This window comes from Triturus cristatus, chromosome 3_1 (genome assembly GCF_964204655.1).
Source record: "Triturus cristatus chromosome 3_1, aTriCri1.1, whole genome shotgun sequence".
Lineage (NCBI taxonomy): Eukaryota > Metazoa > Chordata > Amphibia > Caudata > Salamandridae > Triturus > Triturus cristatus.
This window is the reverse complement of record NC_140583.1, coordinates 1052490873-1052508073: the sequence shown is the minus strand read 5'-3', so window position 1 is coordinate 1052508073 and position 17201 is coordinate 1052490873. Positions and strand designations below refer to the sequence as shown.

The 17201-nt window shown below is 43.0% G+C and overlaps 1 protein-coding gene across 1 annotated transcript in view; it reads left to right on the top strand.

The window, feature by feature from the left end:
• The first annotated feature begins 1283 nt into the window (after positions 1–1283).
• The window catches only part of POU2AF2 (POU class 2 homeobox associating factor 2), a 304443-nt gene continuing 288525 nt past the window's right edge, over positions 1284–17201 (top strand). Inside the window, exon 1 of the mRNA XM_085646444.1 lies at positions 1284–1317. Within this exon, the coding sequence (XP_085502570.1) occupies positions 1302–1317 (16 nt within the window). The 5' untranslated portion in view covers positions 1284–1301. The remainder of the gene's footprint in view (positions 1318–17201) is intronic.

Sequence of the window (17201 nt, the reverse complement as noted above, 5' to 3'; positions counted from 1 at the left end):
GTCTCCTACTCTGGCGACACCCAGCTCATCCTCTCCCTCTCCAAACAACCCAACATCACCACGCACAACTTCCAAGAAGGGATGAAAGCTGTCACCACCTGGATGAAAAAGAGCTGCCTGAACAACTCAACTCTGAGAAAACAGAAGTCCTCATCCTCGGCTTCACCTCCTCCGCATGGGACGACACCTGGTGGCCCCCTGCCCTCAGAAACCCCCTCACACCGACGGACCTTTGCATCATAATTGACTCATCGCTCACAATGAACCACCAGATAAACGCTGTATCCTCAGCCTGCTTCAAAACCCTCTGCATACTCCGAAAAACATTCAGATAAATGCCACCCGAATCCAGAAAAATGGTCACACATGCCTTCATAATTAGCAGATTAGAGCACGGCAACGCCCTCTATGCCGGAATCAACAAAATAAACCTCCGCAAATTTTAGACCATCCATAACGCCGCAGCCAGACTGATCTTAGACATTCCCCGTAACAACCACATCACCCAACACCTCCGCGATCTCCACCGGCTCCGCATCGAAAGAAGAATTACCTTTCATGCTCCTCACCCACGTATACAAGGTACTCCACAACATTGGACCAACATACCTAAACAACAGCCACGCACTTATGAGACATTGATCAGCTGACCTCTCACTGCCATCATCCCACACATCTACAAGACCAGAACAGGAGGAAAGTCCTTCTCCTACCTAGTAGCCAAGGCCTGGAACGACCTCCCCCTCCAACTCCCACTCCGGCAAGTGCCTACACTGCCCCAGTTCAGGAAGGACCTCAAGACCTGGCTCTTCGGATGACCCCAGCACACAATGGAGCTGTCTCCCCGAGCACCTTTAGACTCTTGCGGGGTGTAATAATGTGTAAATGACATTATGATGTCATTAGTTCTAAAAGAACGTTAAGGCTTAAGGAATGCACAGGGAGCATTCAATTGATGTACTAGGATGAACATGGAAGCTGATTTACAAGCTCCATTAAAGGATAATACTAAACTATAATTACTGTGTCTGGATGACTCTTTTACAATGGCGACGAAATTGGGATAACACCTACAAAGAGTGAAGATTTCTCTGCTAAAAGAAACGTGCTGTGGGAGTTTCTTAAAGAAGTTCTTATAACTGACTGTGGCTGAGAACTGACCGTTTGGAAATTTCAGAGTGCTGCAAGCTGAATTGTATGGTTCTAGGAGTTACATGATCTGCACAAGACCTGCGCAGGAGGCAGATTACTGAGTGACATCCACCTAAAAAAAAAAAAAAAAAACTCTTCAAGGAATTCTGATGATGATCTTGAACTGTAAGTAATTTAAAAATTGACTTAGGCAAGGCTTATTTAAATTACAAGCGGCAAGCAGGATTTTATTTTAAAGTTATTTTGCTGTCGTTTGGATAAAGCAAGACGCTTGAAGCTGTTTAAAATTGCAAACTAACCATACGCATGTGAGGTTTTATATTAATTAACTCTGAAAAGAAGTTAGTGGATGTAAATTCAAAGATAAACAGCATAAAAGTTAAGTGTTTTAGAAATGAATGCCAGTATCTAATCACCTTTCAAAAATAAACAAAGCCTACAGCGCATGTAGCTCAGGGTGAGCAGCTACGTTTCATAATTCTCTGATTGATTGATTGGTTGAGGAAGAAGGCAAAAGGTTTGGGGATCACCCTGCAAAATGAGCCAGGTCTAACAGGTTGGGCAGAACTCACTGAGTTTCACTCTGTGGAATTCCGTGGAGTGATGTAAAAACTCTGTGGATTTTCACTGAGTTTTTCCGCTCACCACTAAATTGCAGCACCAACTGACAGATGGGGCCAAATCCAGCTGGATTTAATGTCCGATTCAGCTGCTTGGAGGAACGGAATATCTCAAAAAGCTCACTGGTTCTGCGGTTTCAACCTGAATTTTCAAACATTTCCTCGGGCAGGACAAGCTGGTGTAAGAAGAATGATGGTAAGAGTGGAGCTGGAGAGTTTCCTTTCAGCTGCTAGGTACCAGGGCATTCTAGAGAAGATGAGGTTTTCAGGTCGTACGTGCTGGCATAATTAATGCACGTGCACTCTCGATTTCTGTTTTTATTATTTTCAGCAGCTACCCTTCTTTGCTTTTAGGTATTATCAGAGGTAAAGCTGTATCCAATTTACAAGCTTATTAAACATCTTCTGCATGCCGATATGTTTTTATTTGCAGGAGATTCAGTGCCTCTTTTGTGCCACAGGAATCAGAAGGTACTACTGAAGCCTTTGCCGAGGAGAGAGAGCCTGGGTCAGAAGCGCACTTTCCCTCTTCAAGGCTCTATACTAAGTTGGCGCTGTTTGGCTTTACTGGCCATCTGCCGCCAGCCCATGAAAGATCCCCTCAGTGGCATGCAGCCCTCCTCAGGAAAGTACATTATGTTTCAAAATATTTAGGTGTTCGGAGCCGGATGCCAGCAGACAAGAGTAGGCAGTGAGAAGGGAGCCCTGTATCCCGGCATTCCTGCTCTGTTTACAAGTTTTCATCAGATTTAGATGGAAAACTCATAAGAGAGAGGTGACATGCATTCATCGCATGTCTGGCCACGAAATGCATCAGAAATACTTACTAAATTTACTCCTGTGTCCTGAAAATCGGGGGTCAGTAAGGTGCCAACAAAGGGGGGCTGGGGTGATGAGCTTTTTGACAGTGGCCTGACTTTTTTCTTCTATTTCTTAGCACCTCGTTATACACGTGCTCTTGTGGAGCTGTGAGTGATAGGTGAAGGCACCTGTCCATCCATCCACTGACTGTATCTTATTCATCTCTCTATTCCAGTAGTGGACACGTATGCACGGTCCATGCATTCAGAATAATAACGTAAACAGAGGAGTGCAGGATACATTGTAAAACAGCTTTATAAATGAACCCCAATACAGTTTGTCATGTGACTAGGATACAGGCTGGAGGCATCAAATGGCAGAGACAAGAAAATAGCAACTTTCTTCAGGGGGCATTTTCAGAATTGTGATTTAAAATCTGACTTTAGCATTCTTTAGACACCAAACTTGAAATTCCAACTTGCTCCCAATTGTAAGATATCACTTATCAAAATATAATAAGTTAACCCAATGTTATCCTATGGGAGGGACAGGCCTTCAGTAGTAAAAAACTAAATTAGTTTTTCACTACTAGGACATATAAAACTTAGAAGTACATGTCCAACTTTTTAAATACACTGCACCCTGCCCTCTGGGCTTTTTAGAGCCTACCCTAACTTTAGGCCCCTGGCAAAAGAATTACTTTGCCAGCTTGAAATGGCAGGTGAACACTGCACAGACAGGCTGCAATGGCAGCCCTGGGACATTGTGAAAGAGGCTACTTAAGTGGGTGCAGCATAAGTAATGTAGACCCACTTGTAACATTTAATTAACAGGCCTTAGGTACATGCTGTAATACTTTATCAGGGACTTACAGGGAAATTAAATGTGCCAATTGGGTAAAGGCCAATGTTACCATATTTAGAGGTGAGAGCACAAGCACTTTAGCACTGGTTAGTGGTGGTAAAGTGAGCAGAGTCATACAATTCAACAAAATGGGCACAGAAAACAAGATGACAAAGGCAAAAAGACTGGGGATGATCTTGCAGCGGGCCAAGTCCAACAGTCATGTAACATAATTAGTCTCTGTAAAATAAGATCCATACTATAAGACTGGTCAGAATTAGATTTTAGTGGCGATTCAGGCAGTAGAGGAGTAGAATTGGGCCTTTTTTATTCAGATTTCAATTCCTTTAATTTCTTCTTCTTTGTTGTCTCCTATGGTTCAGTGAATGTTAGATTATAGAGAAAATGTAGTCATGAAATAAAGGTAGGCAAGCATACACAGGTTGCATTTGGTTATAACCAGCGCTTCAGTATAGTCTTGATATAGACTTTAATGTAGTCTCAGTGTATTCATAGAGAAATATTAATGAAGCAGGAGACACTTTCTAGAGAATGGCTGCTTTTGGAGTTGGATTTAAATTCCTCTTAATAAGGCTCCAGATGCATGAACAAAACAACAAATCAGGCATTAAACGAGTGAGAAAAGGAGTCAAACATGTATTTAGGCTCTATGTTCAGTGAAGCCGTAAGATGTTATCCATCTTGTCACAATCTTTTAGCCTAACCTTCACTCAGATTGACCCACAATGGGTGGGTTTCAACAGCCCATCTGAGTATTTCAAGTAAGTCACTGGTAAGAGGTAGATAATGGATATGTTTCTTTCCCAAACTTTACAATTTATTTTGAACAGGAAGATGAAAAGTGGTAAACTTGTGGCACTGGCCATTTTCTTGTCTGATCTCCATTGTACAGATGAACTGATAGCTTTAGAATGGGAGTTCATTGGAATGAGAAAATCAGTGCATCACATGTTACATGATTAGTAGAGGGGAGAGCCCTCCCTAGCGACTCACTATTTCTCCATCCTCCGGCCTAAATTTGTCCAAGAATAGCTCGATCTCAGAGAGCACGCACATCAGGCGGCCATCTTGGATAGATGACGTGCCCCTAGAAGATCCATTCATTTATGTACAATGACAAGCCCTGGAAAACCAAGATGGCTAACCAGTAGTGTCTTCCCCAGCCTGGGAGCATGCAAATAGATTATGCCACCCATGGTAGCTATGCTTAAGCATATCTTTATTCTCCAACGTTCATTCATACTCAGCACATTACATCGTACTTCCCATAACCACACCTTAACCCCCCCCCACATATCACATAGTTCCGCTTCAGAGTGTACCCCCAGAAACACAATGGTCCTAGTGCGCATAGCATCAATATGCTACATCTCCTGGTTTATTTAAAAAAAAGTGGCAGACATAACTGAAATCACATCTCCTAAATCAGTCTGCAAGGAGCTTGCACTTGTCTGCCAGCCTGGGTGAACCAACGTGATCGAGGTCCACCCTCATCAGTCAACGGAGGTACAGGCTCAGCCTCTGGAGCCAAACCTGAAGATGTGGTTGACGCCATAGTAGCATCAGAAGCTGACGAGTGATGACGTAGGTGTTTGAAACTGGATATGTTCCGAGTGATGGACTTCCCAGGATGAGTGCTGTCATCATGTGTTCCTTGAGCACCACCACCTGTAATGTATCGATAGAGAATGGGGTGTCTGTCTTTTGTTTCAGTCTCAGATTTACCAGCAACCAGTATCTTTTGTCAAAGACTGTTTCCTGAGCTTGTCTGCACTGATCAGCATACTCTTTCATTCTCCTTTACTGAGAGGGGTCAATGTCACAAAGTTTGCCAGTGTTCACTGACCACTCTGATTTCCATTGAGGTAGTTTTGTTTTGATGGCTCTCCCAATCAACAAGGTAGCTGATCTTTTACCCTTTGTAGAGTGAGGAGTTGATTGATAGGTCAGGAGGACCTGGCACGTAGCTTGACTTGAACCGACTCCTTCCATTGATGCTCATTGAATTACCCTTTTGAGGGTGCCCATAAATCTTTCACCTACACCATTGGCATGTGGGCCATTATCGGAGGACTTGAGCATTTCAGGGGTGCCCCAGGTTGCGAATATGTCATCCAGCCTTTTGATGACTTTATCATGAGTTGTTGAGGACAGTGTTTCCACCAAGGGGAACCGTAAATACTCGTCTATGGCCGCCAAGATATCCTGTCCATTTCCTAAAAGGTATAAAGAAGTATGTATGTATGTATGTGTGTTCTTATATAGCGCTCGACTTACCCTTGGGCATCTCGGCGCTTGCATTGGGAACCCGTCCTGGCTTTTTCCCTGTGAGATAACCCGTACTGGGCATCCCCAAGGTGAAAGCCAGGCATCCCGCCGCGGGGGGGGGGGGCGCAGTGGAGATTAAGCAAGCTATTGCCCAGAGTTGCAGAGTGTGAACCCATGATTCGAGTAGGCACCGAAGTGAGAATTATCGAGTCAGTGGACACTTGGGCTCAGACCCTGTCGCGTCAGGAATTGAACCCTGGTCCCGGGTCTGATCTCTGCTTCAGGGTATGCCTCTTCTAACCAGTGAGCCACACTTCTCCATAAGTTGACTGCGACTCTCTCCCAAGCATGGGCAGGAAGGCCAGACATTGTCATTGAGTGCTGAGTTACCTTGAGGGACAGGCAATTGCAGTTGTGGCATGCCTTCAATTCTATTTCTACTTGCTCTTCTAGTCGAAGGAACTGCACTTGGTCTCTCAATGCTCATTTAGGGGCTACAATGCCACAGTTTCCCTCATGGGTCAACTCTATGACCCGTTGCCTTAGGCTCATAGGTATGACAATTCTCAATCCTCGCAGTATTATGCCTTCTTGTGTGACTGCCAACTCATCCTGTACATTTTTGAACTTTTGGAATTCAACATTATTGGTCAGAGGCCATGTGCTTCATCTCCATGATTATGTTTCATTATGAAACAGCATTTACAATAAAGTCTAAACCACGTACTGCCTTTACAACATGGTCCTTACAACAAGGCATTTTTACCATTGCCTTCCTTTACCATGAGAGCCTTTAGAACGACTTACCATAGGGAAATCGGTATTGGACTTCAAAGTCCAGCTCTTTCCCTACTGTTGGGCAGACTGGAGTTGGAACAGTAATTGGAACCTCTCCAAAGTCCAGTTCTTTACCCTAAGGCAAGTTGTTGCTCGTTGTAAAGACTTGTGTGGTAAAAGAATGTAGTGGTAAAAACAGGTCATTGTATAGACCATGTTATAAAGCCATGAGTTTGAATAGCTTTTGTGGTTCCGACATACATCCTGTTTCAATGAGTTTTTTTATGACAGTCATGTCTTTGTCTGTGTTGGTGGCATCAATGATTTGATCCACAGACAGAGCCGCTAGTGTGTAGGACCTCACAATAAAATTGAGATATTCTTCAGTGGTCCTGGATTTCGAACCATGACAAAGTAATCCGCGGGGATGTGCTCCTTTCCAGGTTTTTGTACAATCTCATAGTCATACTCTTGCAGTCTCAACCGCCATCTTTCGATGTAAAGGGGCATCTTAGCGTTCAGGTTTCCAAAAATAACACGCAATAGTTGTCGGTCCATGATGACAGTAAATCGTTTTCCAAAGCGGATACATGAAAATGTTTGCAGGCCCACACCAAAGCCAGACTCTCCTTCTCCAGCTGAGAGTAGGGATGTTCTGTTTCAGACAGACTTTGACTAGCCTATGCTAGTCAACGTCTGTCTGAAACAGAACCACAATATACCTCTGAGCAATTCAATGACTGCTGTGTTGAGCAAGAATTGCCACCAGACTCGCATCGCCTTTGGTGTGTAGTCTTGGGTTGAAGTCAGCCATTTCAGTTGCATTCCCAATTTTTTTTTTTTCCATGAAACTTTTCAATTAGGAGACAACTGAAAAAGAACATTCCACTTTGTCAAGTCCCTAAATGGGGCAATAACTGTGGCAAATGGGTCTTGAGCAGTAACTGGTAGGATTGCAACATGATCACATCTTGTGGAGGGCAAGCGGATAACAGTGTTTGCACCTTGTCTAGATTTGGTGTCAGAGAATATGTGCCCCAAATACTTTACGTTTGATTTTGTGGAATTCCCATTTCGTGGCATTGAAAGTGAGACCTGCATCAGCAAGGCATGCTTGAGTAAAAGCTTTGTCGTTTTCCTTTTGAGTGCTTCCGAAAACCAGTATGTCTTCATATTAATGTGTGACAGGTTGGATTACTCTGCGAATAACATTCTGAAATATCTTAGCAGCTGAAGATGCTCCAAAATGTAGTCTCTTATATCTGAACAAACCAACATGATGTGAAAAAAAGTGGTAATATATCTGTAGTTCTGTTCTAGCTCAAGTGGGTGGTATCCTTTGTTTAGGTCAAGACGGAAAAATACTTTAGCTCCGTTCAGTTGCATGATCATGTTCACTATGTGCTGACCAGGGTGTCTTTCCCTCTCAATGGCTGTATTTGGCTGCCGCATTTCAACGCAAATGCACACTGCTCCACTACTGTTTTTCTTTTGTACTACTACTATGGGTGAAACCCATGATGTGGTGCCTGTGGAGCGTTCAAGAATGTCATGTTTCAAAAGGTTAGCCAACTCTTCCTCTACAGCTGCTTGCAAATGAAAAGCAACTCTCCAGTGCGGCTGGGCAACAAGATAAATGTCTTCATTGATATGAAGCAGTACTTTCATTTTGTTGAGCTTTCCCAAGCCATTAAATAACTACGGGAATCGGTTTATAATATCAGGCTGAGCAGAGCAGTTGTAGTTGACCCCAGGGTGCAGGGTCAACACTGATTTGCATATGGCTGGGTCCAAACTGGAATGGCATGGTGAGCAAAAAAAGATGGATTTAGGCCCAGATCTTTGTACTGGGGTGAATGTATGACATTGTTCTACATTCTGTTCATCAATTTTTCTTTTTGTAATTGACCCCATGTCAGCCTTTGTGGTAAAACTGACTAAACATGCACTAAACGAGGTTCCTTGTAGAACATATATGGTGGCTTGTTACTGACGTCTTTTTGTGTTGCATTGCCGCTGTGAATGACCCTTGGCTTTGTAAAGGCTAGAAGCTGCCCAGTTATACACTTTCATGCATGTCGGAAGGAGAGAGGCGGGTCACAGGTGAGAGGCAGTTGAACTTTTCCACTGGCATAATTGACACCCCACTCTCAATGATGAACATTGCAGAGTGTACGTTTACCTTCAAAGTAATTCTGGGACAGTGTCCGAATGAAGTTTGACATTTTGTTTGGTGATATTTTCTTGAGCTTCAGTCTTCTTCACAGGCAGCTAGCCCCACATGTGCATGTCGTCCTTTTGTGGACATCATTAGTAAGCACCCATCTTCTTCACTGCTTCTCGATAGCCATGTTGAATAGCCTTTATATGATGAAGTTGACACCGATTGACTTTTCTTTGTCTCTACTTGGCATAGTTGATGTTGCTTATTGGGTATGTGGGCTTGGTGAGAGTGTTTCTGGCACGGTCCCTGGTCCATCTTTTCTTTCTGTTATTACGCACTTGATTTTTCTTCAGTTCGACATACAGGTATGAAGTGGTTCTCCTTTCCACAACCTTTACAGATGTGTCTTAGGGCTGGACATTTGCCCTTATGGGGAAGAAAAAAGCCACATCAGAAGCATAGTTTTTTTTCGTTCGAGGACTTTGACTTATCTGCATCTCTTTAGTGCTTGCTTTTCATTTTCAACACTGATTCATTGTGCGCTGTCCCTGCTTCCATGTCAGCCGCTTGTCATTCTGTTCATTCCTATGCTCTCGCAGCCGTAAGCACTTTGTCTAGACTGAGTGTATCTTTCAACATACACCATCTAAAAGAATCTGAAAGACAGCTATTGATGACTCTGAAACTCATGGTTTCTTCATTGGTAAAGTCACAGAACATACATTGTTTAATAAGTGCATCAAGTCTTTCAACAAACTCATCCATTGTTTCACCAGTCTTGCTTTGTTGAAGATACACCTTTCATAATCAATATTCGACATTGGATTGAGTTTGGCTTCCAGCACTTTTCTTTCACTTTTTAGAATGATGTTGGTTCAGCCTGTGAAACTTTCTTTAACACTTCTTTTGCTTCATCACCTGCAAGGTTTTTCAAATTTGGATGATTTTCTTATCATCCCTCTCCTTAAGCACATCAATGAAGTCATAAACAGCCTGATGCATCAACCCAAAATCCAGTCGGTAAAATACCGATTCGGTAATAGCTCCCGGTATTAAGTAAAAAATACCCAATCCCAATGCATCAACCCAAAAGCAGAAATCGCTATTTAAGGAATCCTTAAATAGCGATTCTTTAAATAGGGATTCCTTAAATACCGATTCCTTAAATAGCGATTGCATTTAAGGAATCCCAAAGTGAGATTCCTTAAATGCAATGCATCAAAGTTAAAAAATTAGCGATTTCGCTAATAGGGGGAGCAAATTACCATGAAGATGAACTGCATGGTAATTTGCAAAAACTTTGAAAAATGCACTTTTGTGCATTTTTCAAAGTTTCATGTTGCGCACACACATGCCCTTAGAGCATGTGTGTGTGCAACATATGTGCACATATCATTTTCAGGGGTGCAACAGGGTGTCCTTTTGACACCCTGGCACCCTTGAAAGTGCTCCCGCTATTAGCGATTCGGTAATACCGAATCGCTAATACAGACTGGCTTTACATTCATTCCTATGGGCCTCCAAGCCCATAGGAATGAATGGGTAGGTATTCCTTATTACCGATTCGGTATTACCGATTCGGTAATAAGGAATATTAAGGAATCGCTATTTGAATAGCGATTCCTACATGCATAGCCTTTTGCTATTCCTTATTAGCGATTCCTTATTTTTCGCTAATAAGGAATCGCAAATGGCATTGTTGATGCATAGGCCCCAATATGTTTTAATCCACATAGCCCACCTGGCACCAGTGTTTTGTTTCTTGGCTGTATCGAATGGCAGTGGTAGCTTTAAGAACATCACTGCATTGGATTTCTTACACCCTTCTGCCGCCATTGTGTTATCACGTGTGTTTCGACTGGTTTCACTGCACAGGGTGACTCAGTAACTTCTGCAAGCATCTGCCACGTGCAGGAGTATATAACGCAGCACACTCCAATTGCTTAGAAATGTAAGTATGCTCTTTTTGTTTTCTATTTCTTGTACTTTATCAGTGCTTGCACATTCTTCGAACTACCCCATTTCTCAGGACACACACGCACGCATTACCATGCAGAGTTCAGGTTGTTTCTGTAATTTAGGCACGTTCAGTGCAATGCGCTGTTTCAGGTCGCTCCCTTGTCACTATATGTTTGGGGCAAAGCGCAGTGTCTTTGATGACAACCTCATGGTCATTATTGTCGAGTGTTTTGAACAAGCTCCTCTGCAGGGCTTCTGATTGCTTCTGCAGTCATATATGGGCTGGAGCGGGGCTTTGACTCCACGTGTGCTGATCACATGTCACTTTGCATTGACTCTGGCATATGCGGCATGCACAAGCAGTTTGCTGTTCAATCGAAAAGTCTCAGCTAGAGCAATCTTGTTCTTCACGGGCACATATCCCCTACTTGTTGCCAGATGTAGCGTCCTCCCCAGCCTGGGAGCATGCAAATATATTATGCCACACACATGAGCTGCTGTTCAGCATGTTTTCTTCAGCGTTCATTCATACTCTGCACTTTACGTCATACTTCCCATAATCACACTTTAACACCTCCCCTGCATATCACATAGTTCCTGTTCAGAGTCTGGCCTTAACCGTGATGGTCCTAGTGTGCATAGCATCAATATGCTACGCAGTCCATTCAACAATAGGTGGTGGCCAAATTATGATGAGTGACCATGATCTGCCTGCTGTGTCCCCCGACCCTACAAAGAAAAACAGTACATGAACTTGCTTTGAAACATAAGAAGCTAAAATTTATCAAAGAACCAAACTGCTTTCAGTTTGAAGCGGTCTTGCAGTGGGTCTTTTACTTGCATGGGGTTCCTAGATGCATCACTTATTTACATGTAGTTATTTTGCAGCCTTTCTTAGGTATTCGAGCAGATAGGTGAGAAGCTTTTGTGTGGCGAGGCCACAAAGCTTTGTGGGGCTCCTCTTCGTTTCCTGATTCAAGTAGCAGCTTATATTTAATGCAACCTGTCCACCAGAGAAAGAAAAAACGCAGGGGCATATTATCAACAAACGGCGTTAAAATTATCGCCGCTTTAGCCGCAGAAAACTGCCGCTCTAGCGGCGATAATGGACTTGATAATATGCAATTGAGAATTCCAATAGAAGCTCATGTTCTGGTGTCAACATGGGCTTCTATTGAAATTCTCTGCGGCATATTATCAAGCCCATTTTCGCCGCTTTAGCGGCAGTTTCCTGCGGCTAAAGCAGCGATAATTTTAACGCAGTGCTTGATAATATGCCCCTCAGTATTTGGCGCCACAGAAGGATGTTACCACGTTAGTAGCACCATCAGTTCAGGCCTGCTTCTTAATGATTTAAATGCACGTTGTAGCAGAACCGTCGGGCCCCCGAAGATCGTGGGACCCTAAATAGAAATCCCCAGCATCCCTTTCCAATATCCAAGAGCAAGAGGGTGTACCTAAATGTCTGAGGAATGCTTTCAGCGCATGTAAGTTTAGCTCATATAATGTCTGCAGCAGAAGATGAATTTAGCTCACTGTTAGGAAATGTATCACAGGGAATTCCTTAAACGCGCTGAATTCATATGCAATTATCACATATGCCAAATCAAAGAATTTACAAAGCAAGCTAAAAAGGCCATAACTACATTTAAATTATGCCTCTGTGTATAAGAATGTCCACTGGCAACCAAACCATTGGTTAACACCAATACTGGTGCAAATTCTCACCATCCTTTACTCCAGTTGACTGACTGAAAACCAATTGAACAGTGCAAAATAACGCTTTTGCAGTGGGTGGTTGGTCAAAGTACAGTGCTAAACTACAGGCAACAGTGCAATCTCACTTGACACGAGTGATATCTGTGTAAGTGCCCCAAATTAAATACCTACATAGTGTAATCAAATGTAAGCATCAGACAGTGCTGGGAAAACAGTGGAAATAAGCAAATTATGACCATTCGAAAAGATAGAATAAGATACTACGAGGCCACCCAGCTTGGAGCAGACATTCGGTCCATGTAAATGCATCTCCACAACATTTGAATAAAAGCTCTCCTGGGTATAGTGCAGGCTTTTGTGTGCAGGGACTGAGCCTTCACTCGGAAAACAAGAGATAAAATATGATGGTGGCTTTGTCCCCGGTCCCACTGCAAACCTCAGTGTCAACAGCAAACTGCCAGATCTTTTTAAACAAATGTTGGGGGATGACTGCAGCGTGGACAAAGGAAAGCACGCGACAGAAGGCAAACTCTTGAACAAAGTGCACATCGGAAAAACTAGTATCAACTATGTAAGTAAGTAAAATGTTATTGCTTCAGTTAGTCCTAATATCAGTCTCGTTAGTTCCTTTTTATAAGCCAAGTTCAGAGAGCTGGATAAGTAGGCAGCTTTTCCTAGATTTGGCAGAAAGATACGTGTCGGTCCGCATGTGTTTTTTTTGGTAACGCTTGCCGATGTTCCTCGCCCACTTTTATTTTAGCATTTTTGGCAAGAATATTGGCACTTAATTTTGGAGGCAGGTTTTGTCAAACTCTGTGCACCCAAACGTTCAATTGGGTCCTCCATTGGAGCTTTTTATCATCAATACCTAACCTTATCAGATTTCTGACAGATCCTGTTGGGGCTGCCATGAGCTTGGCATAATATCCCAAGAACCTAGCTTTAAGCATAGTTGATTGTTTGCACAGGCCCAGTTCCAGACGTATTTGGGAAGAGGAGTTAGCATCTGGCAGCTGAAATAGCAGTGGCAGCCAACATGGATCTGGGGTGGTGGAGCAGTGGGGTGCGGGGGTATAATTGCAAAAAAAGAAAAAGTCACTTACTTCCTCACCGCCCTGTCCCACGTCGTCTCTCCTCCGCCAAACAGGAAGCAGACAGACTCCCCTGACCCAATCACAATGCTGCAATGAAGCATTGTGATTGGCTCCCCCCAACCAATCACCGTGCTGCAATGCAGCATTGTGATTGGTTTGAGCGCCGCGGTTCGGCGCTCAGATGGGGACTGGGGGCCTGGGCATGTTCTCAATTGCAGCCTGCATGGAGGACATGGTAAAGTGAGCATGACTGTTTGGCCGGCCCGAGAGCGCTAGTCAAAGCTTCATGCGCACTTCTGTGTGCTCACCACTCCTCTCCTGCTCTGTCAGCAGAGCAGCCCCGCACGCACCGTCCTCATGCTCCGCAGAAGGGAAGAATAAAATGATAATAACATTGCGTTATTATCATTTTATTTTTCCTTTCTTTTACTGCTGCACAGCAGTGGTGGGTGACGCTCCTCCGCCTTAGCGTAGGAGCCGCCACTGTGAAATAGCGTCTGTAGCATGGGGTTTGGGCTTTATCCAGCCATGTGGCAAGTTGATCTTTGAATATCAACGAGTCATAGGTCAAGGTTGACATGAACTTGGCGGTCATTACTCTACGATGCTTGTGAGGTCTGGGCTTTGCTTATTTTTTAACAACTTTTTGAAGTGCAAAATCATGGATAGAGAGAATTCTGTTAACATTTTCAGCTGTGCCTGGTGTGACTCATGCTGGTTAAAATGGATGCCCAGATACTTTGTGTGCAGTACTTGTTGTAGTCTTACTTCGTCCATAATACATTTGGCTTTGCTAAAGCATCTAGCACCACAGATCATTATTTTTCTGTTTTTTTGTAGTCAGCTGATAATTTGTTTTGGTTACGAGAGGGCATCCAGGGATCGTTGGAGGCCAACAGCCATATGATCAAATAGTAGTGTGTTGCCCGCATACTGGAGGCAGTAGATGTGGGTTCCCGCAAATTTGTGGGGGGACGGCTGTCACTGTGTCAAGTGTACTGTTTATATCTGCCAAACAGAGAATGAATGGGGGGTGGCTAAAATGCAAGCTTCGGTTTCAGACCAGTATTGGTCCAAATCATTTGTATTGTGACCTTATTAGCAGATATTTTAATCCTCACCCAGGTCCTTGTGCATAGGCTCATGATTGCTCTCAAGAGTTTTTCCGCAACACCCCAATTTTTAAGCTTCAGCCAGAGGCTCTGTCAATCAACTCAGTAAAATACAGTGGTGAAATTGATGAAGGCTGCATACAGAGGAGGGGATTCTTTTAATAGTAGAAGTCTTGATCAGGAGGCGAGAATGAAGATTGTCCTCAGCAGCCGCGGTCCGTGCAGGTAACAGCGGTGGGGCCGGGTAAGGGTGGATTTCGAAGGGACGATGCCAAGGGAAAATTAATTATTTATTTAAATTTCCCTCTGCATCATGCCTCAAAATTCCCCTTAGCCGGCACCACTCCCCAACCGCTGTTACCTGCACGGACCACAGCTGGTCCTCAGTACTGTGGCCTCATCTGGATCCTGATTGTGTGATGGGGATTAAGACCTTCATAGAGGCCCATTCTTCCAGCTCTTCATTCAGGACTTTAGCAAAACATTTTCTATCGATGTCAAGGAGGGCAATCAGCCTGAAGTTGGCCGATTGATTGGTTGTGCTTTTTCTGTGCATTAGGTATAATATGGAGTCTCTCCAACTCTCTGGGAGGTCATTCAATCACTCAAACATTATCTTTATTCGGTCAAAAAATATTAGTCCATGAAAGCACATTAAATAAAAATATACATATATAATACATAGAACAATGCGTTATCAATCCCATTTCATTACTACCGCAGTTCTCAGATATAATTATACAAGGTACCAAGGACTAACAATCATGATTCAATTTAAAACGATTCAATCTATGCCATTCCACAAATTCATCTATACCTAACAGTGTAAATATAATGGAAAATTCGGGAAGGTAAAAACCTCAAATCTGGGTCAGCTATACGATCCTGTTTCCACTTATTTACTACAAATCTTATTGTTAAAGTTATATGGATAACAACAGTTATAAATATATTAATTTATATAAAATTGACACACATCAATTTCTAACGTGATTCTTCTAAGTACTATTCCCCCGTCCATCTGGATCATCTGTTTCCTCTAACGATATGTTCTTCCTAGCATAAAAAACACTCCATTAAAAGGAGGACATTCTTACACAGATATCGATTGTAGGTAAAGACTGTAAAAAGAAATAGGCCGGGGGACATTGAATAAAAATCTAGGTGTTTTAAAAAACTTGATATATAGTATTTCCTCCACATTTTATAGAGTTTACAGAATACGACATGCATTGTAGTCTGTGTAGAGACATTGCAAAAGGACATTTTGACAGATTAGAGGACTGATCATTTGGTTCGGGGAAGGTGACCATGCGGTGAAAGATGTCCATTCTAAAACGAGTTACAATATATCTGTGCTTTTGATATCATAAGCTGGTTTCTTAAAACAGTGGGTCTTAACAATTGGGCAGACGTCCTAATGTTCTCTAGGTGTGTTAGACAGTTGGCCTTCAGAACTTTCCTAATTATTTCAATTAGTCATTCGGGGTTGGTGAAAAACTCCTGATGCCCCAGATCCTGGCAAAAGCACTCTATGTACCTCAGGCATGGGATACGTGAATATAGAGTAGACTTTAGGCAATCCCTTATTATGAGCCGGTTTAGGGCGGCGTACTCTAATGACCATACCTTTAGTGCCACAGCAGGATCGGTTGGTTTTTAATTGAATCCGCAAGGAACGGTACCGCCAGCTCTGCGTGACACACAAATGTCGAATCGGATTTAGGGGAAGCAAGCAGATACCTTAGAAATTCGTTCTCCACCAATTGTATTGACATACAGTTTGCATAACCCCACATTCTAGCTCCCGTATACTGCTTTAATAACGCATTTTGCCTTGTAAATAGTAATCATTTCTCGTGGTGGGTTTGTACTTAAAAATTGCAAATTTACATAAGGCCATAAAACGACTTCTAAAAAGCAGTGTCCTTGTCTTGATGGCGGGAGTCCATGTTCCGCCTTTGTCAAATAAGACACCCAGATAGGAAAAAGTGTTGATACATTCGATGCTGGAATCCAGAATTCTGATATTGTGGCAGTTGCCTATTTTCCTGCCGCACTTCATTATAAATGTCTTAGACTAGTTCACGTGTAGATCAAGATCCGGCATATAGTTAACTAAATCATTCAGTACCAACTGCATGGAGATTGGGGTGCGTTCCATCAAGACAGCGTCATCAGCATAGAGGAGGGCAGGCACAGGGCAATGTCTCACCTGGGCCGGATCCAATGTGAGAAGTTGGCCTGGTATATGCTGTCCACTAATTATAGTGGGCATCCTGTACCAGTCCGAACAACCCCTTATTGATGATAGGTTAAAGACAACCTTTATTGAAAGCTATCCTAGTGGTAGCTATGGAAAGCAGCCTTCAGGCTAAGTCTTGAAGGAATGTAAAGCAGCTTGTTTTACCAGTCTATAATCCCCTGAATGGCTAAATGAAAGGCAACCACACCAGGCATGTATATAAAATATATGTATTTATTTCTAAACATACCCTGCTAGTCTCTTTATGAGGCTAGAGGTCAAAACACATAAGTTACACTTCAAATATTACAGTAAAATTGCACAAATACACGTCAGGCCCTACGGGCGAGCCAAACCATATACTAAAATAGTGATATAAGAACCACAAATTAACTAGACACAAGGCCTAGAGCCTGTAGAATCGCT